The 24,822-nt window shown below is 61.0% G+C and overlaps 1 protein-coding gene across 1 annotated transcript in view; it reads right to left on the reverse strand.

Moving 5' to 3' along the window:
* DNAH17 (dynein axonemal heavy chain 17) overlaps window positions 1-24,822 on the reverse strand; it is a 98,365-nt gene that overhangs the window by 33,695 nt on the left and 39,848 nt on the right. The window contains exons 25-49 of the mRNA XM_039226469.1: window positions 24,491-24,739; window positions 23,480-23,602; window positions 22,110-22,457; window positions 21,921-22,012; window positions 21,462-21,588; window positions 20,704-20,856; window positions 18,774-18,899; window positions 18,523-18,630; window positions 16,999-17,130; window positions 16,554-16,714; window positions 15,557-15,713; window positions 14,381-14,485; window positions 11,934-12,091; window positions 11,381-11,519; window positions 11,017-11,244; window positions 10,267-10,404; window positions 8,959-9,091; window positions 8,335-8,462; window positions 7,519-7,667; window positions 4,568-4,850; window positions 4,305-4,478; window positions 3,882-4,089; window positions 2,414-2,579; window positions 796-898; window positions 158-305 (exon numbers count right to left, since the gene is read on the reverse strand). Coding sequence (XP_039082400.1) covers window positions 158-305; window positions 796-898; window positions 2,414-2,579; window positions 3,882-4,089; window positions 4,305-4,478; window positions 4,568-4,850; window positions 7,519-7,667; window positions 8,335-8,462; window positions 8,959-9,091; window positions 10,267-10,404; window positions 11,017-11,244; window positions 11,381-11,519; window positions 11,934-12,091; window positions 14,381-14,485; window positions 15,557-15,713; window positions 16,554-16,714; window positions 16,999-17,130; window positions 18,523-18,630; window positions 18,774-18,899; window positions 20,704-20,856; window positions 21,462-21,588; window positions 21,921-22,012; window positions 22,110-22,457; window positions 23,480-23,602; window positions 24,491-24,739 — 4,036 coding nt within the window. The remainder of the gene's footprint in view (window positions 1-157; window positions 306-795; window positions 899-2,413; window positions 2,580-3,881; window positions 4,090-4,304; window positions 4,479-4,567; window positions 4,851-7,518; window positions 7,668-8,334; window positions 8,463-8,958; window positions 9,092-10,266; window positions 10,405-11,016; window positions 11,245-11,380; window positions 11,520-11,933; window positions 12,092-14,380; window positions 14,486-15,556; window positions 15,714-16,553; window positions 16,715-16,998; window positions 17,131-18,522; window positions 18,631-18,773; window positions 18,900-20,703; window positions 20,857-21,461; window positions 21,589-21,920; window positions 22,013-22,109; window positions 22,458-23,479; window positions 23,603-24,490; window positions 24,740-24,822) is intronic.

The following is a 24,822-nucleotide window of genomic DNA, read 5'->3' on the forward strand; positions in this document are numbered from 1 at the left end:
TTTCATAATACCTCCTGCTGCAACATAGCATCATTTAAAAATATCGATTGAAAAGTATAAATAAAATATTTACCAGGGGGAACTACGAAGAGGCCATCAGCCCCATAAAGCGGTAGGCTTTACTGATGGGGGCGAGGGGGGTGGCGAGGCAGCTTACCCAGGGCCGAGGCCACCAGCTGGGTGCTCATCCTCTGAACCACCATGGGGACCGAGCGAAAGGCCAGGTGCTGGGCCAGGATCGTGTTGTAGATGGTGGTGAGGGCCTCCTGGCCCGGGAAGCTCACGGCAAACACGCAGAAGTGGCGCTGCCCGGAAAAGCCACAGACCCCGGTCAGGTGCCCTTGGGGACCGGCTGGCGGCCGGGCTGCCTTCCTGGGCGGGGGGAGGGGGGGCGGGCTCTGCCCTAGGCACCTAGTGTCTTGCGGGCATGGTCAGAACGGACAGTTTTCCTCCTTGGGCCTCGTATGTGGTAAAACCCCATTAAATACGGTTTTAAATCTCTCAATCCGCCAAACTGATGCTTCACGCTCTGAAGCAGAATTTTGGCAGAGGCGAGAGAGTCCCGGGGCCCAGGCCAGGTTTTCTAGTCCAGGCCTCCACCTACTCAGACAAGTCAGACTGACGTCCGGCCTGGATGCAGACGAAATACGGGGAACCCTGCTAAATCTGAGTTTCAGATAAACGACAAATAACTGTGCTTATGGTGGAGTCCGTCCCAAATATCGTACAGGATGCGCTCATGCTGGAACCTCAAAGCCACCGCGGCAGGATGGACGGAGTTTGGTTTCTGCCCACCTGGAGTCTGGGGTCGATGGTGAAGGATCCGGACGTGGGGTTCATGCAAGCCACGTATTGACAGTTGTGGATGTCCTTCAGCGTCAGCTTCTGTCTGTCGTACCTGCACGAGGCAGACCAGGACAAAGTCACGCCGCCCGCCATCATCCCTCGCGCGCACGGTGACCCCAGACCTCCAGGAGTATCGCTTCTGCGTGAACGGGCCGATTTCACTTCCTGTTCTCAAGGGAAATCTGGGAACGAGAGGCAGTGGAGTGGCTGCGTGCAGATGTGAGCTTCTGCTCCGGCCTTGCCGTCTCGCAGCATCGGGGCCCCCGGGTCTGAGGACTAATGTGCTAACATGCAGAGACCCTATGTTATAGATGCCTGGCCCGTGTCACTGTGATTGTGAATGACAAATGACGACGGCGATTCTCAAATAGGCTGGCTATCTCCTTGATAAAACTTCCAGGGACTCGGCTGAGCTGAAGGGTTAGAGAAGCATTTTTCACGTGCCTCCTGCCTGTTGGGGCTCCCCAACCCCCTCATTATGCATTTTTCTCCGCCAGGAGTCATTGCTTGGTTCTTGTTGGTTTATAGGACTTCCCAGCGTGCTCGGGATACCAATCGGCTGTCAGATCCTGTAAGTCTTTGTTCCCGTTCTGCTAATGCTGTTATCATGTTTGTGCCGCACGTCTCGGGAGCCGGGGCCTGCCTGGAGCAGCCTCCCCGGGCCCAGCTCTGTCACACGCCCCAGGGAGCGGTCCCTGGCACTTCGTCCCCACATTACACGCCGTTGCTTCACTGCTGTCCTCCTGGCTTCCTGGTGCCCGTGAGCTCCCCAAGTCAGCGCTGTGGAGTGGGGACGTGTGTGGGCTTGGCATCAGCTCTGGCCCTTGTTAGGCCGTGCCCTTGAGCAGGCAGTCTAACCCCTCTGTGCCTCTAGGTCTTGGCGGTGAGCGGGGGCCCTCGTGCAGCCACAGTCTGGTCTCCGATGGGAGTTCTTGGGTTCCTTTGGTCTCAAAACCCCCAGGTGGGGCCTGGGCCATTTGCCAGGTCATTACAGGACACTTAGGTGAAGACACTCCTAACCTCAGACTACAGACTTAAACACACCACCCTCGGCTTTCCGCTGCCCGTGGGAGGCGGCCTCCTCTCTGGCCAGCACGGGGTTTGAGGTCCGGCTGCAGCTGCCGTGAGCACCGTCTCCCCGGCTCTCACTCTCCACGAACACTGGGCCCGGAAGGTGCCATGCATCCACCCACCACGGGGCCTTTGCACATGGCATTTGCTCCACCCGGGATGGTCTCCCTCCAAAGTTGGTCCCATGGCCAGTCATGACTCCACTTCCGGCTTTCAGCCACAGGGCGGGCTCCCCAGGCCTGTCTCTGTCCTAGCCGGTGGACCCCTCTGGGACCACACCTCTTCGTCTCCTCTGCCAGATGGGCCCTCAGCGCGACCTGTCTGTCCCCCTCCCTCTGGGGGTGCCCTCGGCTACAGCTGCCAGCCTGGGACCTAGTCGATGAATGAAGGGGGGGGCCTTGATGCACCCTCCGGGCCTGCGGCCCCACCCTGGCTGTCTGCATCTGGGTCCTGTACCCTCCCTGTCAGCCCCCACCCCGCCCCAGCACCCACTTACCAGTGCCCGTGGTCCATGTGCTGCCGGATGAGCGTGTGGGGGGCCACGGTCCCGTACTTGTCCACCTCGGGCATGTTCATGTCGTCGATGAAGTAGATCAGCTTCTTGGTGCCTGGTGGACCGTAGTTCCTTCCGGATTTCTTCTCCAGGGGCTTCTCCAGGATCCCTAGAGAAGGGAGCCAGCTGGCGGCCACCACGGCTGGGACTTCCTGGCGGGAGGTCCCACTGGGCCCATGGTCCCCAGTGCCAGTGGAGGGGCCACTGAGCACGCGTGGTTCAATGCCATCGCCCCCAGGAGCAAAGGAGTGAACCACGGGCATCGAGGGTCCGAGACGAAGCGGCAGGAACCTCGCGCCCGGACAGCCGCGGGGCCGCCGCAGACGGGGCACAGCAGGAGCTGCCTGTGGCGTCTGCCCAGGAGCCCAGGGACGAGGGGTCCTGGCGACCACTCCCGTCCCCCCTCCTGAGGACAGAGGCCAGGGGAGGGGGGCGGCCGGTCAAGAGGACCCTGGCCAGTCCCTGGGTCTTCGGTGAGGGGGGATAACAGGGAATGAGGAGGTAGGGGGGCAGCTATGGGATGAGCATGACCGGGGGTGTCCAGGCAGGGCTGGGAGGACCCATCGTGGCCACTGACCCTACTCTGCTCCTGCCCCCCGTCCACTTGCACCCCAGCCTGGTCTACTGCACCCCTTTTCCTGGCCTCACCCCTTCTCCTGGTCCCAGCAACACCCCTCACCCCTGCACTCCTGCTCCTGGCCCCACCCCCCCCCCCCCCCCGCCTCACCCTGCACCCCATCCTGCCCCCTGGCTCCACCCCACACCCCTGCACCTGGCCCCAGCCCCACCCTGCACCCCATCCTGCCCCCTGGCTCCACCCCACACCCATGCACCTGGCCCCAGCCCCACCTATACCCCTTTTCTTGCCTTCAGCGTCACCTGCACCCCAGCCTGCCCCCCAGGCTCCACCCCACAGCCCTGTGCCCTGCACCTTGCCCCCAGCCTCACCTGCACCCCGGCCTGCCCCCCAGGCTCCACCCCACAGCCCTGTCCCCTGCACCTGGCCCCAGCCCCACCCTGCACCCCATCCTGCCCCCTGGCTCCACCCCACACCCATGCACCTGGCCCCAGCCCCACCTATACCCCTTTTCTTGCCTTCAGCGTCACCTGCACCCCAGCCTGCCCCCCAGGCTCCACCCCACAGCCCTGTGCCCTGCACCTGGCCCCAGCCCCACTCTGCACCCCGGCTTGCCCCCCAGGCTCCACCCCACACCCTTGTACCCCTGTTCCTGGCCCCACCCCACAGCGCTGCACCCCTGCTCCTGGCCCCGGCCCTGTTCCACACCCCTGCTCTTGGCCCCAGCCTCACCCTACACCCCATCCTGCCCCCTGGCTCCACCCCACACCCCTGTACCCCTGTTCCTGGCCCCACCCCACACTCCTGCACCCGTGCTCCTGGCCCCGGCCCCACCCTGAAGCATGGCCGAGGTCGTGTAGAAGTTGAAGGGCACGGCCTGCACGAGGTAGTCGTCCATGTTCAGGCTCTCCAGCTTGTCCCCCATCAGCACCGACTTGCCCGTGCCCGCGTTCCCCACCAGCATCACCGGCCACGACTTCTCCATGAGCAGGTCCATGAAGTATCGGATGCGCGTGGTTTCCGTGGTGTGCACCAGAGAGGCCTGGGGGCGGGGTGGGAGGGCAGTCACGACCTCAGGTGCCACGCCTCTGATTTCCACCTCCCAGCTGACTTGCACACCTAATAGTTTGTTAAATGACCAGGTTTCCTGTCGAGAATCATTTGTGTTTGGTGACCCATCGAGAAGTGGGAGGCGGGGCGCCAAGTCCCGCTCCCAAATCGTCTGTCCGTCCGCTGTCACCACTCTGGGGCAGGTACCTGCAGCGGGACGTCAGGGTCCAGCTCAAAGGAGGGCACCTTCTCTGTCCACGGCAGGAACTTCTTCGTGTCGGGATCTATGTAGTAGTCGAAGATGGTTCCCTGCGAGGGGAACTTGATCGTCTTAAACTCATTGATCCACCACTTGCTGAACTCGACTCGATAATCCACAAGCTGTTGAAAAGCAACACAGAGCAAAAGGTGCGCTGGGGGCGTCCAGAGGCCTCGCCTGGGCGGCTGGCTCCGGGCGGCCGGCCACTCACCTGGTCCTGGAACATGGCTCCCCCGAAGGCCCAGAAGCAGGCAAACACGAAGTAGAGCTCGTACAGCTCCTTGGGGGAGTCGGGCGGCACGCTCTTCTCCGTGAGGAGGCACTCGAGCAGGTACAGGATCGTCTGGATGACCGTGACCTCGGGGACGGGCGTGATCTTCTTGAACCCGAAGCGCAGCTTGTCCAGGCACGTGGGCAGGTACTTGTCGAAGAGGATCATCAGGTTGGCCTTTTCGGACTGCACCTTGCGCCTCTCAATCCAGCTGCTCACGACCCTGCGGAGGTTGGGAGGTGGGGTCGCCGTGTCGGGCCTGCGGGGCACCCCCCCCCCTTGGTGAACATCCCTAGCGCTCTGCCTGGTGACCCGGCCACACGCAGACCTGGAGAGGGTCTGACGGGGGTGCCGGGGCCGTGTGGGTGTGCTCCTCCTCTCACATTCTAGCCACGGGGGTCCTGTAAGCCTAGAACACCTGGGGGCCATCTTTGCTACCCCGAATGAAGCCGATACTGATGGCAGCAGGGCTGGATATAGGGGAGGAGAAGGATTTCACAGCATTGTCTGGGTGGGAAGGGGGGGAGGGGAGGGGAGGGGAAGGGAAGGGAAGGGAAGGGAAGGGGATGGGAAGGGAAGGGGATGGGAAGGGAAGGGGATGGGAAGGGAAGGGAAGGGAGAGGAAGGGAAGGGAGAGGAAGGGAAGGGAGAGGAAGGGAGAGGAAGGGAAGGGAAGAAAGGGGAAGTGAAGGGAAAGGGAGGGAAGGGAAGGGGAAGGGGAAAGAAGGGAAGGGGAAGGGGAAAGAAGGGAAGGGGAAGGGGAAGGAAGGGAGGAGGAGGGGGTGGGGAGAGCAGCAGGGACCTCTCTTTACATTATCTGAATTCCTGGATCCAGCCATGCCTGAAGCACTCCTTGGTGAATTGAGCCAACCCTGCCCCCCCCCCCTTTTTTATCTGCTTTAGCCAGGTTTGAGATGAATTTGTCACATTCTGTGGAGGAGTCCAGACTAATGCCACAGGCGATCATTGAGGACCCATGTTGGACTGTCTAGCGTCCACCCACTACTGGGGTGGGTTGTCCAGAGGTGGGTCACCACAGGGCGAGGGGACAGACTCCAGAACCCACTGCCTGGGCTTGAATTGACTGTGGCCAGCAGCGGCTGGGGCGAGCTCCTCAGCATGTCTGGGTCCCAGATTGTTCATCTGTGAGGGGGAGTGAGAACTGCCTGGGCTGAAACTTCTAGAGCCTGCAGAAGGGAGCCTGGCCCACTGTGAGCGCTAAGTGCCCTGCCGGAAGCACAAATGGGTCCGGCTCCCTCCTGGGCCAGTGAGAGCCTTGTTTCCAGAATGAGCAGAAGCAGGGCGCTCACGTCACCGAGCAGGGCCCGAGGACAGGCTCCGATTCTCCCCATGCGCCCGGGACAGTCCAGAATGACAGAGCACGATCTGTCCACAATCTGTCTGCGGGCAAAGCGTGGGAAGCCCCTGCCTGGCCCCACTGGGAGCCCAACTCCAGGTATAGCAGGTCTTACAGAACGGAGCCCCGTTGGGACTCTCCACGCAGACGGCTGTTACCTGCCCTCTATCCCGAAGGCGTTCATGTCAGATTAAGAACCCGGCCTTGGTTAGAGTCCCCTAGCTTGGCTGTGACGGGAAGCGCTAGCCCAGGAGACACGCGCACGGGTGGGGACGAGCCAGCCCAGGTCCTCCAGGGGCAGCCTGGCTTCCCTTCCCGCTCTGGGATGCGCTCAGTCTCCTGGCCTCGAGTCGCTGCTGTCCCTGGGGGGGGGGGCGCCTTCCTGGGGCCCATGCTGGTCCCCCGCCCTCTTCACCTTCCCCCTCCGCATCCCCAAACAGCCGCCACCTTCTTGGTCCTTCCTCTGGGCCTCGAGAACCACTCCTGGTGCAAGGCTTCCCTCCGGCTCCCTCCTTCCTGGCCAACCCCCACCCCCCACCACCCCGACCCCGGGCTGCTCCGGGATGCCCTACGGTCCCGCCTCCCTCCCGTGTCGCTTCGCAGCCGCTGCCTCATTGGCCCACCCTGGGGACTCTCGCAGGTGACGTAGTGGCTCCCAAAACACACGTCCACCAGGACCTATAAACGTGACCTTATTTGGAAGAGCGTCTTTGCAGATGTAGCCAAGGTAAGGATCTCAAAATGAGGGGGGTCCCCAATCCCATGACCGTCCCTACAAGAAGAGAGGGCTGAGGGAAGCCTGCAAGAGACGCAGAAAGGTGGCCATGCCGAGATGGGCGCAGAGATCAGGTGGTCCATCCACGCAGGGTCGCCAAGGGCGGCACGGAGCCACCGGGAGCCCGGAGAGTGGCCCGGGGCGCCCGCTTCCTCAGGGCCTCTGGGAGAACCTGCCCCTTTGACTTTGGGTTCGGGCCCCAGGCTCAATTCCAGATCTTTCACTTCATACGATTTTGAGCATTTCTCACGTGGTCCCTTCCTATCCCCAGTGGTCACCCATTGTCCCCCGGCGTGGCCAGCTCTCTTCACCCCGAGAGGCCCCCACGTGGGTTCCATAGGCTGGTCCAGCGCCAGCCCCTTCCTGCCGTAGCATCTTCAGGCTTCACGCTCCTGGACCCAGGAGCCTCCCATTCTAGCCTGTCCCTCCCCGCCCCGCCCCTGTCAAGCCTGGTTCTCGCCTGGTGAGCTCCCTGCACTTTCTGTCCGCCTGGAAAATTCCCTCTCCCGCCAGGCATCGGCCCAAACTTCACCTCCTCTTAGAGGAGGGATCCTGGCGCACGGGGCCGTGTGCTAGTCCCTGTGCGCTGCACCCCGAATTTGCATGGTGGCCCTCATCCTCCGAGCCATGACCTGCTGCCTGGGGAGAGCCCTGCGCTCAGTGTGTGTGGAATGAATGCGTGCACACGGGCAACTCGGAAACCCACCAGCCTCGTCTCCCTCTGCCAGTTTGGGACGGGACAGCGCAAGCCCCACTCACGGGTTCCACCCCAGATCCGCAGGGTTGATGTACAGGATGCCGGCTCTGGAGACGGTGGCCGGGGTGGCCGTCCTCAGGTGGCTGATCTCGAACACCAGCCTCATGGTGCGGTTCAGGGGGATCCGCTCGTTGCTGGCCAGGGTGAGGACCTGGGAAGGGGGTCAGGCCTGTGGGCACGCGGTGGGAGACGCGCCATCGCCCCGAAGGTTCGCCACACAGAGGCGTCCCAGAACAAGAGGCCCCATGCACCCGTGCCCGCCGCCAGCCTCCCTCTGCACCCCGGACGCCTGTCCCGCCCCACACAGCATGGGGGCTCCCCGAGGCGCGCCCTGTGTACGGCGTCACTGTGATATTACAATGGCTTTTGGAAACCACGATCCCGCCCCTTCCCTAGGAATTCTGGAGCTCCCTGTTCCACCTGAGTGGGAGTCATCATCTTCAGCTGCTTCTAGAGCATTCTGAATTCTGTCCCTATCTTCTAGGATATTAGATGCCCTGCCATGTTATGTCACACGCCAATTAGGCAAGAAAGTTTTCCATATCAGCACCTGTCGCCCCGCCTGCTGCCCCAATATCTAAGGTGGGGTGCACATGGGGCTGTATCATAGGGCGCATCTGTGACATGGGACTTTCCCTAGTTCACAACTTCTTACGCAGAGTTCCAGACCCTTACTCCCCCGGTGCCCATCTATGGAAGGTTCTGTCTGTTGTGTGCAGTGGTGGTGATGTGTGGCACTTCCCATAAGCCCCCTGTCCCCCTCTGGGCCATCGCCATGGCTTTGAGGATCAGTTCTGGAATCCAGGAGCCCCTTGAACCTTGTTGTCATCCATAACGGTGTTGAGAGATTCTATCCACATAGGGTCTATGTCCCCATCCAGGACGATCCACTTGGGGCCGTCATGAGTGATGTTGGCCAGGTCCCGCATTATAGTGGAGAAAAGGCCTGTGGGTAAGCAGGGCTGGGGTGAGCAGGGCTGGTGTGAGTGAACAGGTTGGTGTGAGAGATCAGGGCTGGTGTGAATAGACTAGTGTGAGCAGGGCTGGTGTGAATGACCAGAGCTGACGTGAACAGGGCTAGTGTGAACAGAACTGCTATGATAAGCAGGGCTGGCATGAGCAGGGTTAGGGTGAGTGAGCAGGGCCGGGGTGGGTGAGCGGGGCCGGGGTGAGCGGGCCCGGGGTGGGCGAGCGGGGCCGGGGTGGGCGAGCGGGGCCGGGGTGGGCGAGCGGGGCCGGGGTGGGCGAGTGGGGCCGGGGCGAGCGGGGCCGGGGTGAGCGGGGCCGGGGTGGGCGAGCGGGGCCGGGGTGGGCGAGCGGGGCCGGGGTGGGCGAGCGGGGCCGGGGCGAGCGGGGCCGGGGTGGGCGAGCGGGGCCGGGGTGAGCCCGGGACACTGAGGGGACCCGCCCCCACTCGGCCTGCCCTGGCGCAGCTCCTGTACCGTCTTTCCACTCCCTGGTGGCCGGGTTGATGATCCCGAAGAGCTCATCGCAGGTGACTGCCTTGGGGTCCAGGTCCACAGCGACCGGCTTCCTCTTCATGTTCTGGTAGGTCTTGTTGAGAGACTTGAGGACCTGGGCACGGTGAGGGGGGGGTCATTCACGAAGGGCCGGGGTGGGGGCGGTCACTCCTGCACCCAAACCCGGAGTGCCCTCCACGAGGGCTGCGAGGGCCTTTTACCAGCCCCACGCGGAGCTCCGGCCACGGGTCTGTTGTGCTTTGCTGACACGCGGGTGAGTGTGCGTGCCCCAGACAGTGACCGAGGCCAGGGCCCTGGGTGGGGGCCGCAGGCGCTGCTGTCTGTGGAGAGCAGAGTGCCGCGTGCCTGGAGACCAGGCTAAAATCAGGAAAAATTCAGCAGTTTCCTGATGATAAAAGGCAGTACCTGCTCATGGAAAAAACCTTAAGGCAAGAAAACTACCCATAAATCCTTCGCCCAGAGAAAAGGGTGTTTAAGGACATTTGAGGGCGGTTTGTATGTACGGATGTGTGTGTGTACGACATAAAAATGCACCCGTGCGGGGCACCTGGGGGCTCAGTCAGTCGAGCGTCCGCTTCGGCTCAGGTCCTGATCTCACGGTTCGTGGGTTCCAGCCCCGCCCCCGTCTGCTGTCAGCACAGAGCCTGCTTCTGACCCTCCGTCCCTCTCTGTCCCTCCCTCCCTCTCTCTCTCTCAAAAATGAGTAAGCGTTAAAAAATGCATACGTATGTATATGTTCCTTTTGGAAGCCTGGGTTCCTACAGTTTCTTCCTTTTTAAAAATAACTTGCTGTGAGTGAACCCCCCTGTGTTATTACTTCGGAAACAATCTTGAGTTAATAGCACGCTGGGGCGTCCAGCTGAACACTTGGCTGGCTTGGAATCTTCCAGTTATCGATGTTACTAAGATTGGCCACCACCCTCTGCTTCTCCCTATGCCCGGATAATGGCAGGGGACGGGGGTGGGGGTGGGGAGCTGGTGCAGGGAGGCAGGTGGGGACAGGAGTGGGGGGGTGTGGGGGAGCTGGTGCAGGGAGGCAGGTGGGGACAGGAATGTGGGGGGCTTGCGCGGGGGGGGGCGGCAGGAGGGGAGAGGAGGGTGGGGATGGGGCGCTGGCCAGAGGGCCAGGGAGCTGGTGTCTAGGGGGAGGGAGCAGGTAGAGAGGAGAACCCAGGAGAAGGGCTGCTTGACCCTCCACCGCTGTGCGGGAGCCCTGCGGGGCCAGCAGGGTGGACGGAGGGTGCAGGGAGGCGCGAGAGCCCGGCGTGCCTGCGATTTGCCGCTGCCCGCGTTGCCAATGACGAACACCGAGTGCCGCACTTGGAGCAGCTCCTCTAGCTGTACGACCTTCAGCACGAAGCTGTCTTCCGCCTGCAGCTTGAGCTCCACGATGCTCTGCTTGATGATCTGGGGAGATGCGCACGGACGGGGCGCTGGGTGCGGGGCGCCGGCCGCAGGGGCCAGGAGGGGGGCTTCCTGCCCGGCGGGAGGTACTGAGAAGGGACGGAGACCCCTGGCGTGGCTGTATTCGCTCGCTCGTTCTGCTGGTGACACTCTCAAGCATCTGTGCCGGGGAGGGACTGGCCCAAAGCCCCCTCCGCTTCCCCTGGAGACCACGCCCCCAGCAGAGACCACGCCCCCAGCTGGAGGCCCCACCCCCAGCTGAGACCACACACCCCCAGCGGAGACCCCGCCCCCAGCAGGAGACCCCCGCCCCCAGCAGAGACCACACCCCCCAGCGGAGACCCCGCCTCCAGCACGAGACCCCGCCCCCAGCAGGAGACCACGCCCCAGAAGGCCCCGCCCCCAGCAGAAGCCACACCCCAGCAGGAGACCCCGCCCCCGGCACTGAAAGAGGGCCCAGCGGCTGGAAGGTGGTTTGTGGCTCCAGAGGGGCTGTTCCGTGGGCACGGCCAGCTGCCCCGCACGGCGCGTGCCCCACTGTCGCGCCTGTCCTTGAGTTGCCAGTCTGACACCCCACTCCTTCCTGGCTGGACCCGAGGGCCCAGCAGTACCTACCTTTTCAAAATTCAGGTCCCGTTTGCGAGGCACGTCCAGGGCAGGGAAGAGGTCCCCGATCAGCCCCATGAACACGGGCAGGTCGTCAGTCACGATCTTGGGGATGTTGAAGTCTCTCAGCGCCCTCATGAGCACCTGGTCCTCTGCCCGGCTGGGGTCGCCCCTCTTCAGGGAGCCGGCCACCACCAGCACAGACTTGATGGCTCGCAGGCCCCAGTCATAGTGATCCTAGGGAGGGGAGGGGAGGGGAGGGGCGGCATGGGCGTGCCGCGTGAGGGTCCCTTCCTGCTCGGGCTGGGGGCCCTAGAAGCTTCCCCAGGCCGGCCTGGAAGACGCCCTCCCCTGGAAGGGCCCCAGCGCACACCTGCTTCGACAGGAGCTCTCTGCACAAGGTATAGAGCGTGATGAACTTCCTGGCCAGCAGGCGGGCTTCCAGAAAGCCCTCGGCCACCAGCATGATCTCGCATATCAGTTCAAAGTCGGGGACAACCATGGCACAGGGCCTGGGGGAGATGGGCGGGTGGGCCGGGTCTGCCTCCAGCGCCTCCCCTGTTCCTCCCCAACTCCGTGCCCCATCAGCCCTCTGCACAGTCCCCTGCGGGAGGCCCCACAGCATCAGGGTTTGGGGCTGTGGGGGGGTGGGCTCCCAGCATCCCCCCTCCCCTGTCCGGTTCCTCCTGTGCTCCGCATGCAGCACAGCCCTACACCTGTTCTCCTGACTCTCCTCTGAACCCCGCCTTCCATCGATGGGCACGTGCCCTGCGGCCCCAGGCAGGCAGAGCGGGAAGACCGCTGTCCACTTTCTGAGGGGGCCCTGCCTGCTAGACCCCCCGACTCCGGAGCCTCGTGTCCCCGGCCTCCCCTCGCTCCCAGCTTGCTCCGGACTAGCTTCCCCTCCACCCCCTCTGCCCGCACACCTGAACAAGGCTTTCAAGTTCTCGGGCAACTCAGTGCGCCCAGCGTAGCCAGGGTTCATGGTGATGAACAGGCCCACGGTGGGGATGAGACGGATCATCTCTCCCAGGAAACTGAAAGTTTTCTTCTTGGCCCGAATTGCATCTTGGACGCATTTTACCTAAACAGTCGGCACACACACGTCAGTGTGGGAGTGACCAGCTTCCACCACCGGCTGGATCTCCATCTATGTTACAGTGTGTGGTTGTGAGTTTGCAGAGGACACTCCTGGTCTCTCTCTCTCTTTTTGGAGGGGGAAGGTGCAGTGGGGGGTGAGAGAGAATCTTAAGAAGGTGCCATGCCCAGTGCAGAGCCAGGCTCAGACCTCAATCTCATGACCCTGGGATCATGACCTGAGCCGAAATCAAGAATGAGACGCTTAACCGACTGAGCCACCCAGGTGCCCCCTCTTCTCTCTTTTTTAAATTTATTATTTAAGTTTATTTATTTATTTTGAGAGAAAGAGAGCAGGGGAGATAATCCCAAACAGGCTCTGCGCTGTCAGCACAGAGCTTCACAATGGAGCTCCACCCCACAAACCCCAAAATCATGACCTGAGAAGAAATCAAGAGTTGGAGGCTTAACCGACTGAGCCACTCAGGCACCCCTCTCTCTCTTTTTAACAAAACCTAATTTTGACAGTGTAGACGCATGTGGGGGTTTTAAGAAACAAGGCCGAAGTCATGCCTGGTGCCCCCGAGTGATCTACACAGCGCCCCTAGTGGTAACATCTGGCACAACAGCAGTGCAGAATCAACCAGGACCCCCACAGTCAAGACAAGGGACACTGCTGTCACCATGAGGACCCCTCACGTGCCCTTCTACAGCCATAGCCCCCCTTCCCCGGGCCCTGCCTTCTCCTTGGCCCCCTGCTCCCCATTCCTGTAATTCTGCCATTTCATGAATGCTGTTGTGTGGGATCCTGCAGCGTGTAATGTGACGCCTCCCAGCAGAATGCCGGTGTGTGTGTGTGTGTGTGTGTGTGTGTGTGTCCATGCAGCATGTGACGTCACCCAGCACAATGCCGGGGACACCCCATGAAGGGCAAAGCTGCATCAGTGAGAGTTTGTTCCGCACTGCTGCTGAGTGGGGTTCACCCCCCGGCCACTCCGTGTGTCCCGTTCCTGCTCTGGCAGTGCTGCGTGGGACACTGATCAGGAGTCACCTCGTATCAGACAGTCTTTAAGAAAGCCGGCCCTGGGCGAAATCCAGACTTCAGGGGTCATTAGCTGTGTTTGCTCTTCCAAGCCTGCAGAGCAGCTGCAAGGCCGCACGACACCACTGGAGGGCGCCCCACAATCATGGTTAAAACCGTCTTGTATTCAGTCTCCGTCTTCCCAGCAAAGTTCCTGCCCTCAGTCTGGGCCTTTCCTCCCTGGCCGGCTGGCAGAGCAGGGCTCCCCTCCACAAGGGCTCCCCCTCCCCGCTAGCACCGGGGCAGTTCCCGCTGGTGCATTCGAGTCAGGGGTCAGAAAACGTTCTGGGGTGCAGTTACCAACTTAGGGGGTGGGGCAGTAACTGCTGCCGCAGTGGTGGGTGCGGGGGACCCCAAGCCAGCACCTTCATTCCCCCTTTGCCTTCCTGTCCTCTAGCCCAGGGCTCGGGGACAGCTCTGTGTCCGGAGGGTAACAGTGCAGGATGCCAGCCACCCGTGCGCACCTCCCATCCTGCGGGCTAGCCTGCAGCCTCCAGACCACCTTACAGGTTAGGAGGTGGAGGTACAGAGGGTTCAGATCACTGCCAGGCACAGAGCTGGGGAGTCCAATTAGTGAGTCCAAACCAGGCTGCACACCCAGGCTGGGAGTCGTGAGCGGCGGGGCTGGTTTCACCTCCGTGCCCCTGGCCCTGCCTCGCAGCCTCACATATGGGCTGGAAGGTCCGGCTTCAGGGCCGTGTATCCGCTTCTCTATTTGTTGTGTGGGGGTGGGGGGTGGGGAAGGGTCTCTGTGTCAGCCATAGCCTGACCTCCCAGGCCTTCAGAATATGCAGCATTGATTCTGGACCCCAGCTTGGCCTTAGTCCCCCCGACAGAGCCCTGGGGTTCTCCCCACCTGCGCGCATCGCATCACCGGACATCCCTTCACTCCCCCAAACACACTGCCACCCACCTGAGCATCCTGTCCCCACCTGGTCCAGGCGTCCCCGTGGTGCAGTCCCCAAGCACACGGGCACATCTCCTCCCCCTACCCCCCCCCGCCCCAGCACCGCTGTCACATCCCTCGCTGACATCTGTCACGAGGAGCTCTGTCCCGTCCTCCAAGCAGGATTCGTCGGCCTACACAGGTTCCGCTCTGTGTGCCTGCCTGGACCCCGGGCCCCTGCAGGACAGCCCGGGGGAGACCTCCCGGCTGCGTGCCACAGACCCCTCGCCGCACGCGCACGAAGCCCCGCAGATCCCCGGGGGCCATACCTGCACAGCGATCACCGACAGGACCTCCACCGAGATGCGGTTAAATTCGTCGAAGCAGCCCCAGGCTCCGGTCTGGGCCAGGCCCTTGTAGATGTTGCCGCAGGACTAGAGGGGTGAGATGGGAGAAGGGGGCCCTGGGGGAGGGAAGACACGTAGAGGGCCGGGCCCGTCCTGCCAGGAACACCCCCCCCCCCCAGCCCTTCCAGCCTCCTCACGGCCCGTCCACGGTCCGCTGACCGAGGTTCAGGCCGGCAGGCCAGCGCCCACGCCTCAAGCGGGGTTAATACCACGTGGAGCTGACTTCCAGGAAGGGCCCATCCGTCCCCCGTAAAGGGGGGAAGCCCCCCCCCAGCTGGACGGCTCCGACAAGTGCATTTGTATAAAACACAGCCCTTGCAATGTTCTTCTTGCACACAAGGGAGGGGGCTTCTCTCGGAGGGGCTGGTGGGGCGTGGGTGTCGGATTTTCTTCTAGACGTTTGTGCCGCCCCAGTCCTCAGCTGGGTGATCGGGGGTCTTCCGTTTTTCTGCAGAGCCCAGGGGAGCGTTGCACTCCTGGGGCGTCCGGGCTCAGGTTTTACTTCTCTGGGCTCCAGAGGCTGGCGTGGACCGCGGCCATGCCGGTGAGAAGGGGCGGCCGGCCCCACCTCAGCCTCGGGAGGGTTGGGCCCTGGGGCTCACATGCGGGTGGGGAGGGGAGGGGAGGCCCCCACAGGCCTGGGCTCCCGGCCTCAGGCCCTCCCCCAGCCCCCTGCTCTCCGGGGCCTCCGGGCGGGCGGGTGTGCTCTCTCCAGGGCCTGGACACTGTTCTGCGCCGTCTCCAGGGACCACCTCGCCTCCCCGGCCTGCCTGGACTTGCTTTTACCCGGAAGCCCCAGGCTGGATGAGCCCTGGGGGGCGGGGGAGGCTGGGAGGAGCTTACCCCAAGGGCGGGTGAGGACATTCGGGGCTGGGAGTATTGACCCTGGGAGCCTCCTGCAGACACTGGCCACACCCACGAGGCCCCGGCTTCCCCTCTGAGCCCTACTGCTGGGCGTGGAGGCTCCGGAAACCCGGGGCCTCTCCTCCCCCCCCCCCCCCCCCCCCCCGCTCGGCCTGCGGCGTCCAGACGTCTAGGACGTGCTTGGGGCACGGAGGATGTGGCCCTGCGGTCCCCACGGGGCCTCTGGGAGCGCACCTTGTAGTCCATCTGCTCCGAGCAGTTGAAGACGTACACCATGGTGCCCAGCGCCCTGCCCAGATCCTTGGTCGTCTCCGTCTTGCCCGTCCCGGCAGGGCCAGCCGGGGCCCCGCCCATGATCAGGTGCAGGGACTGCGTCAAGGTTATGTAGCATCTGTAAGGGACCCCTGGTCACCCCGAGTGCAGGGACCCCACGGCCGCCCCCTTCCTGCCGCTGTCCGGTCAGCTCATGCTCACGGTGCAGCCGCGGGGCGCCAGGGAGCCTAGACCTCGGCCTGGGAACAAGCACCGCCCTGGGGCAGACACGGCACGGGCGCCGCGCCTGCTGTGTATCTGCGTAAACCAGGGACAGTCAGTGACAGTCCCCTCACTACCTTGGAGGGCTTGCTCTGAGCACCCCCGGGTCGGTCGGAGTGCTTGGTCTCATTAAATCGCTCGTTCTTCCACAAACTCCTTCATCAAATGGCACCCCCACTTTGCAGGCCCCCAGAGAGGCTCAGCAACTCCCCTAAGACCACACAGCTAGTGTCAAAGCGATCGGGGAACACGGCGCCCGAGGCTGGGTGCCCACCAGACGGTGGGACATAGCCTGAACCCAGGCCTCCCCGACCCAGGTGCCTGGCTCCGTCAGCCTCGGCGCCGGGGGACGTTTGGGTCTGACAGCGCGGGGAAGCACGGGGAAGGGACTGCAGAAAGCAAGTGGGGAGGCGGCTGGGTGGCTTAGTCGGTTAAGCGTCCGACTTTCGCTTAGGTCATGATCTCGCGGTTCGTGGGTTTGAGCCCCGCATCGGGCTCTGTGCTGACTGCCAGCTCAGAGCCTGAAGCCTGTTTCAGTCTGTGACTCCCTCTCTCTCTGACCCTCCCCTGCTCGCGCTGTCTCTCTCTCTCTCTCCTAGAAATAAATAAAAATATTAAAAAAAAAAAAAAAAAAAAAGAAAGCAAGTGGGTTCCTTTCCTGGGCTCCTTGGGAGGCACGGAGCTTCGCAGCCCTTACCTGTCCGTGAGCGGGGTGATGACCAGCCGCGGCGTGTTACCCAGGTACTCGTACGAGTACTGGATCTGGGCATCGCAGATGTTGGCAAAGCAGTGCTGCTTCTCCTCATCCCAGCGATGCCGGAGCTGCGACTGCCAGGTGAAGGCCTGGGAGCTCTCCACCTGCAGGGGAGGGGAGGGGGGGCGTGGGGGCCACGGCGACCCAGGGAGGCCCCCCCATCCCTCCTCCAGGCTCCTCCGCAGCCCGATCCTGCTGACGAGCGAGTGAGCCCCTCCCCCCGGACTGCTCACCTGACTGCTCACCAGGGGTGAGTCTCAGGGAGGGACGGGGTGAGGAGGGGGGCAGGGGAGGTGGCTGCTGCCAGGAATAGAGTCGCCTCCCCAGGAAAAGGCATTAACAGGGGGCTGGAGTCCCCAACACCGGACCCTTCCCCAAGCGCCCGTGCCTTGGCTGTGATCATCTTGGCCACCACGTCCCGGGCGTGCACGTCGATGGTGCAGATGGTCATGATCTTCATCCTGTCGCCGGCGCTGAGGTTTCCAATGAGCAGGGTGATGAGGGCGTTCAGCTGGCTGATCTGCAGGAGGGGAGGCACCGGGGCTGGGCCTCCATGTGCTGCGGGGGCACCGTCCCCGCCGCCCTCCCCCCTGCCCCAGCCCGGCTGCGAGGGCCCCCTGGGAGCTCACGGCTGGGAAGGGAAGACCATCATGCTCTTGTTTACAAAAATGAAGCACAAAGTTCTTAATATCCCCCAACAGTGGGGGGGGGGGGCGGGCGAGGTAAGCGGGGCAGCCCGATGGAATGCCGCCGAGCCTCGTAGCACGAGAAAAATCTAACACTATGGGGAGATGGTGGGTATTCAGTGAAAACGGGGAGTTTTGAAGCCGTGCAGATAATTTGTGTATTATTCATGTGTAAGTCAATCACATGCCCGTGGAAAGATTAGACATCTACATGTGCGTATAGACAGGTAGCTTATTGAGGTGGTGGGATTACAGCTTTTCTCCCTTTTATGTAAAAAATTATCTTTACTTTCTAAATTCCTAACCAAGAGTATTTTAAAATACTTATTCATTTATTTAGAGTGAAGGGGAGCGCAGAGAGAGAGAGAGAGAGGGAGGGAGAGAGAATGAATCCCAAGCAAGCTCTGCACTGTCAGAGCAGAGCCCGACTCGGGGCTTGAACTCCCAAACCCTGAGATCGTGACCTGAATTGAAACCAAGAGTTGGATGGTTAACCGACTGAGCCCCCCATGTGCCCTAACCAAGAATCTTTTTTTTAAAAAAGACTCATGGTAGCATTTGATGATTTCTAGACAAAAAAATTAAAGTTATGTATTTCTAATTTTTTTTTTTTAACATTTATTCATTCTTGAGGGAGAGGGCACAAGCATGAGTAGGGGAGGGTCGGAGAGAGAGGGAGACACAGAATCTGAAACAGGCTCCAGGTTGAGCTAGCTGTCAGCACAGAGCCGGATCGAACTGTGAGATCATGACCTGAGCTGAAGTCAGACGCTTCAGAGACTGGGCCATCCAGGTGCCCCTAACTTCTTTCTTTCTTTCTTTTTTTAAAAAAAAATTAAAATGTTTTATTTATTCCTGAGAGAGAGAGACAGACAGACAGACAGACAGACAGACAGACAGTGGGAGCAGGGGAGGGTCAGAGAGAGAGGGAGACACAGAATCTGAAACAGGCTCCAGGCTCCGAGCTGTCAGCACAGAGCCCGACGCGGGGCTCGAACCCACGCACCGTGAGCTCATGACTTGAGCCAAAGTCGGGCGCTTAACCAGCCAAGCCCCCCAGGCGCCCCTAACGTTGTATATTTCTAAAGTGGTTACCTTTGGGCAGAACCACTGGGGGTTGCGCTTTTGACCGACCGAAAGGGCAGTCTCGCGAGGGCACAGCCTCAGAGCGGATGCTTCTGGGAATCCCCTGGCGGAGTTTCAGATGGACCCGCGGGATCATGTACCTGCTTCTTGTTGTAATCTTTGATGGCGTTTTCATAGCCTTCCTCCAGCCTCGCGAACGCCAGGCCCACCTCGGTGGCCCACCAGATCTGCGTGCACGTGAGCGCAATCTGAAAACAGATGGTGGCGCCGTGAGCGTGACTTCTGGTCAAACAGTCCCTATTGGCCAGGTGGGCTGTTCCCGGTTGGACTGACCTAGGGGCAGGTGAACATAGCACCCCCCCCCCCCCATTGCCCTGCCCGAGCCTCAGACCTGGGCCGGGTAATCAAAGATCCACTGCTCCCTCGGCTTCTCCTCATATGTCACCACGGCTTCCGGAATCTCGTGTCGGAGGGTGGCACACATTCGGTCGAGCACGCGGTTAAGCCAGACTTCCACCTGGGGACGGGAGCCACACTGACCCAACGGGCCTGGAGCTCACCTAGCTCAATCACTTGCTTTGTCATTAAAAAAAAAAAATGCACCATTTGTCATCATCATCACTCCAGAAGTAAAAAAGTCAAGGTCTGGGGCTCCTGGATGGCTCCGTCGGTTGAGCGACCGACTTCGGCTCAGGTCATGAGCTCACGGTTCGTGGGTTCGAGCCCCGCATCGGGCTCTGTGCTGACAGCTCACAGCCTGGAGCCTGTTTCAGATGCTGTGTCTCCCTCTCTCTCTGACCCTCCCCTGCTCATGCTGCCTCTCTCTCTCTCTCAGAAATAAATAAAACATGGGGCGCCTGGGTGGCTTAGTCGGTTAAGCGTCCGACTTTCGCTTAGGTCATGATCTTGCGGTTCGTGGGTTTGAGCCCCGCGTCAGGCTCTGTGCTGACTGCCAGCTCAGAGCCTGGAGCCTGTTTCAGTCTGTGACTCCCTCTCTCTCTGACCCTCCCCTGCTCACACTGTCTGTCTGTCTCTCTCTCTCCTAGAAATAAAGAAAATATTTTAAAAAATTAAAAAAAAAATAAAATTATAAGAAATAAATAAAACATTAAAAAAGAAGTCAAGGATTTTGTAGGGCAGGAAGGATGACCCACTTAAATAAAGTACACTTGGGAAGCCCGGTCAGTGGGCTTGTTTGCACGGGCCTGGGCGCTCATACGTGCACCCGGCCTCCAGGCAGACAGGGGAGGGGATCCAGAGAAAATTCTAGAAGAGAAGACAGGCTGCGTCTGAGCCAGGGGCGCTGCTGATGTCAGGAGACACGGCCTCTGTCCTGGAGTCGCCGGTGTGTCAGGGTCCCAGACGGTCCCGTGGGACAAACTTGCAGACAAGGGTTCTTTGTATTTGGAAATACAAACCCTGGAGCAGCCACTGCTGGGGGCGTGGGGGGGGGGACCCAAACAGGACAATCGGGGTTGCTTTCTCTTTTAGACTAAAGACGGTGCAGGCCGACCTTGCTGCAGCCGGTGGCCGTGTCTGTAAGCAGCTAATGGGGGGAGGGGAGTGGGTCTGAACACGCCGTCAGGACTGGCTCGTGCCCCGGCCCCCCGCCATGCCTGCCCTGAGATTTTCTTGTTTTTTTTTGTTTTTGTTTAAAACATTTATTTATTTTTGAGAGAGAGAGAGAAGGAGACACGGAATCCGAAGCAGCTCCAGGCTCTGAGCTGTCAGCACAGAGCCCGACGCGGGACTCGAACTCATGAGCTGTGAGATCCTGACGAGCTAAAGTCAGATGCTTAACCAACAGAGCCCCCCAGGCGCCCCTGAGATTTTCCTCTCTCCTCCCCCAGCTGATTTATCTCTGCGTTTATCTCTTTCGTTTGGGATGATGTCAAAATCGATTTGGTTGCTGAGTTGGGGAATGAGATGGGGGAGGGACAAGGGGCTGCTGGACATTTGCTGTCATCGAGAGGCGGCCTCTTGGGGAGGCTGGAGAGGGACGGGGCCGCCTGAGGCGGGGAGAGCTCTCCGGTCAGGCCAAGACCCAGAGCAGGCTGTTCTGGGCCCCTCCGGGCGGCCCCCCAGCCCTCGATCAGCTGACCAGCGTCAGTAAAGCTCTCCCCTCCCCGCCCCTCCTCTCCTTGCTGTTTTCCCTCAAGATGCGCCTCAGGCTGTGCAGGGGAGGCTGCGCTGCAAGCGTTGTAAGGAAGCCGGTGAAGCATGTATTCGAGAGAAGGACCGTCATGGCCGGTGGCCGTGCCCGCGGCCCCCCTCAGAGGCCCCCGCCGTCCGTCCCCCGCCGACGTGCACGCGGCACTCACCTGCCCCGAGAGGTCACATTCCTGGTCGAAGTCCACGTACTCATCCTCCTTGCTGTACATGCCCAGGCCAACTTTGAGAGGTTTCCCGTCGTCACCGAGGCGGAACTTGAGCTTGCACAGGCTGTCGAAGAGCTTGGCCAGGTGGCGGCTCACCTGGGGCGGGATGGGACAGACGCAGGTCCTGTGAACCAGGGACTGTGGGGGGCACGCGGCCCGCTTCTCCCCCCCTTCTCTGATCGGTGATAACCAGACGCGTGACCAAGCAAGGGCCCGGTGGAGGGCTCGGAGGCGGGACCCGCCATTTAGAGACAGAGGCCCGTTCCGGAAGATTCCGCGTCCTCAACGAGGCCTGTCCCCCGTGCAAGGGTCACCCCGTGCAGACCTTCTTGTGCATCACGTGACTTTATGATTCAGATAAAACATAGTCATTTCCTTCACCTGCTTAGTTAGTTACCCCTTCTCTTGTTCAGAAGGGGCTCAAGGAAACGTCTCCTCCTGGCTCTCGGGGCCTGGGGTCTGTTAGGATGAGCCAGGGGGCCACCCCGCCAGTGGGCGTCTATCTGAGAAGCAGAGGTTGCCCAAGCCCCTGGCATCTAACCCACTTTCCAGATGAGGAAAACGAGGCGCGGGGAGGTCCAGGACAGGCCCCCAGGGGTCTATGGCGTGGATGACCTTGCAGAGCTGACATCCACATGCCCGCCTCCAACCGGCCGGGGCTGCCGCAGGGAGCGAGCACGGGGTCGCCTGGAGCCGCCTACCTCCACGGGGTCGTTTCCATTGGAGAGAATGTCCAGGAGGTCAGCCGAGGAGACAAAGTAGAACCTTGGGAAAGCCAGTCTTTTGGTCTCTAAATATTCCGCCAGGGCCTTTTCGCACACAGCCAGGCTAGGGGCGGGGAGGAGACGAGACCGGTGAGGCCCAGTCTAGGGACGGCCTCCTGCGGCCCCTCCCGTCCGCGCTGGACCCACAGCCCCAGATGCCCAGTCCGGTTCTCACAGCCCGTTTAGTTCAGACCTTCTGACCTGACTCGCTGTGGGCGTGTCTCTGAGGCCAGACACATGCTGCGTGGCTGGCGTGGCACCATGTGGCGGGAGCATGAGCCCCCAGGAAGGAGATTTTGCCCTGTCCGGGCTGGTGGGGAGGGGAGGCGGGGCGGGCTGACAGCTCAGGTCCCTGCAGCCAGGACGCCTCTCCCCTGGACCGGCGTGGGGACCCACCTCTTTTTCAGGTTCTCAAGTTTGTCGTAGAGGCCGGGCTTGTTGGTCGCCTCCACCACATTGGGTGTTTTCACCGCCTCCTCCATCAGGGCCTGGGAAGAGAAAGGCCCCCCGGGTGTCCACAGCCGCGTTTGCTCCAGCAGAGCCATTGCTGAAAAAGCCCAGGAGGAGGGGGCAGGCCGGGCTCACCTTGAACTGCAGGTCGATGCCGTCGAAGCGCCTGGAGTCCTTGGGCAGCTGGGCGCGGATGTCTTCGGAGCCAATGAAGATGCTCTCTAAGTGGCTCCAGGTTCTCTGGACCTCGAACCAGATGGAGATGACCGAGTCCGCCGTGGACAACTTCTGCTGCCAGCTCGTCACCTCCTCCAGGAAGTGGGACAGGTACTTGGACATCATCAGGTTCTGCAGCTGCACCTGGTTGTCTTCCAGCGTCTCCACCAGTGCCTCGTCCGACTTGAGCATCATGGTGCCCGTGCGCGGGTGCGGCTCGTGCTCGAACTCCATGGTGGACCAGGTGCTGTCCAGGGCCTTCAGGACCTGGCGGGGGACACGGAGGCTAAGTCACTCGGCGGCTGGCAGGAGGGGCTGAGGAGGAGCCAGAGTTCTCTAGAACAGGGCACGAAGCCCTGCTTTGAGAAAACCGAAACGTTAGTGCCAACAGGCAAAGGGGGGAACAGCCCAAGTGTCCATCGACAGATACACGAAATGAACAGATAATCGGCGTGTCATTCGGCCATAAGAGGGACTGAAGTTCGGACACAGGCTCCCACGTGGCTGGACCTTGAAGGCATCGCGCCGCGTGCAAGAAGCCAGACGGAAAAGGCCATACACCGTGTGGCCCCATGTATATGAGATGTCGGAAACGGCAAATCCGTAGGGGCAGACCGTGGGCTCATGGTTGCTTAGAGGGACAGGAGGCATGGGAAGATGGGGGGGGTGGATTTCTAGAGGGTATGGCTTTCTTTTTGAGTTGATGGAAACGTCCTAACGTTGAATAACTACGCGCGGTGCTTGCACACACCTGTGAATAGACAGAAGCCACTGAACTCGACGTGTCAGGCGGGTGAGTGGGATGGTACGTTACAGCTCAAACAAAGAAAGACAAAGCGTGACAACTCACGCTCGCCAAACAGGTGAGGAGAGAGAGTTGAATTGCAGAAGGAATCCCCCTCCCCGTGTCCCTGTGTCCTAGGGCCGCCCCAGCCGGTGGCCAGCCCTCCCGCCTTGCCCCCTTCGGCCTCTCCTCTGAAGCCACAAACAAGGGTGCTCTGTGAGAGGAGAGAGCTCAGGGCATTGCTAAGTGTGCCTGCCATTGCACGCAGGAGTCAGAGCCATAGCTGGGGGTGGGGAGGGGTGGGATCCTTTTCTCAGTAATACATTCTGGAAATATTTGGGGGGAGGGTTGGTTAAGAGAAAGGCCACCAAACTTTGTTCTTTTTTGTATTAAGTGACTGCTGGACCCCACGTGAAATGAGATGCTTGTAGGCAGGCTGGTGGGCTGGCTTTGGCCTCACCCTGTACAGAGCACGCGTCGCTTTTGGGAAAAAAAAAAAAAATACCTTCTCCATCCCAGACTCTTTCACAGCTTTGTCCACGATGTTCCGGACCTCGTCCTCATACTTGTGGAGGTTTAGCTGCAGTAGGTCTGCCAGGGTCGTCTCATCTGACATTTCAAATTTCACCTGGGGGAGGAGAGAGGCACGTTCCGCATAAGGTCGTCTGCACTGGACCGACGTCCCTGTCCCTTGTGGAGACGGGCGGGTTCTCAAGTAATCCGGCCGCAGGGGGAGCGTGCGGAAGGTCCGTGCCGCCGTTGACGGGCTCCGTGACTTGGGCGGGGCCGTTCCTCCCGGGAAAACTGTGTAATGGTAGCGCCCGCCTGGAGTGGTCTGAAGGGTTTCTGCCAAGTTCACGTCCACCTGGACCTCAGAACAGAACCTCATTGGGAAATAGGGTCTTTGTAGATGTTAAGGATCGTGAGAAGAGAGCATCGTGGATTCCCCAGGTGTCCTTGTGAGAGAGAGGAGGGGGCTTTGAAATGTCCAAGAAAGCCATGGGGTCACAGAGACAGAGACAGAGACTGACGGGAAGAGGGACGCAGCCACGAGCCGAGGAATGCCTGGGGCCACAAGCTGGAAGAGGTGGCGAAGGACTGTCCCCAGGAGCCTTCAGAGCGGGAGAGACCCCTGCCCACACCCTGACTTCAGACTTCCAGCCACGGGGCCATGAAAGACGACACTTCTGCGGTTTTAAGCCCCCAGTGAGGCTAACGCACCTGCTCAGGGATCAACCCAATTGACGTTGTTAATAATGCTATTGTGTTAATACTATTGTGCTCGAAGCAAGCATGGCGGAGTCTCAGGCACTGCCGCTCTCGTAACAAAACTGGGTGCTGGCACAGGGCCACCCAGCCCTCAACCCCTTCCACACCCCCTCTCCTTCCTTCTCGCCGTCACACAGGCATTTCTGAGCACCGCTTTAGACCCCGCCCTCCGCCCCCCCCCCCCCCCCCGGGAACTGGCTTAGCCAGTTGACAGAACGGAGCGTTGGCCGGCTGCCAGGAGCGCTACCTGGGTGGCCTGCATGAGCTGGTGCCAGTGGCGGTCGCGGATGGCGGGGTTCTGCAGCTCGCTGACGGCGCGCAGGCACGTGATCATGTTCTTCACCGTGTTGTCCAGCCCCATGAAGGCATCCCACGTTTTCATCTCCTTGTCCAGGGACCTCACGTCCTTGGCGAACTTCTTACAGTCTATGTCCATCTGCTCCACGTTAATGTTTTTCCACTTGGTGGTCTTCCAGTTGTCGATGCTGGTGGTCACCTGAGGTGGAGACAGCTCGCCGAAGGTTCGGGAAGACGACCACGCTCCCTTCCAGCCGTGGCTCCCCAGGGAATCGCGAGGGT

The sequence above is a fragment of the Hyaena hyaena genome, unplaced genomic scaffold, assembly GCF_003009895.1.
Source record: "Hyaena hyaena isolate Hyena2069 unplaced genomic scaffold, ASM300989v1 scaffold_21, whole genome shotgun sequence".
Classification (NCBI taxonomy): domain Eukaryota; kingdom Metazoa; phylum Chordata; class Mammalia; order Carnivora; family Hyaenidae; genus Hyaena; species Hyaena hyaena.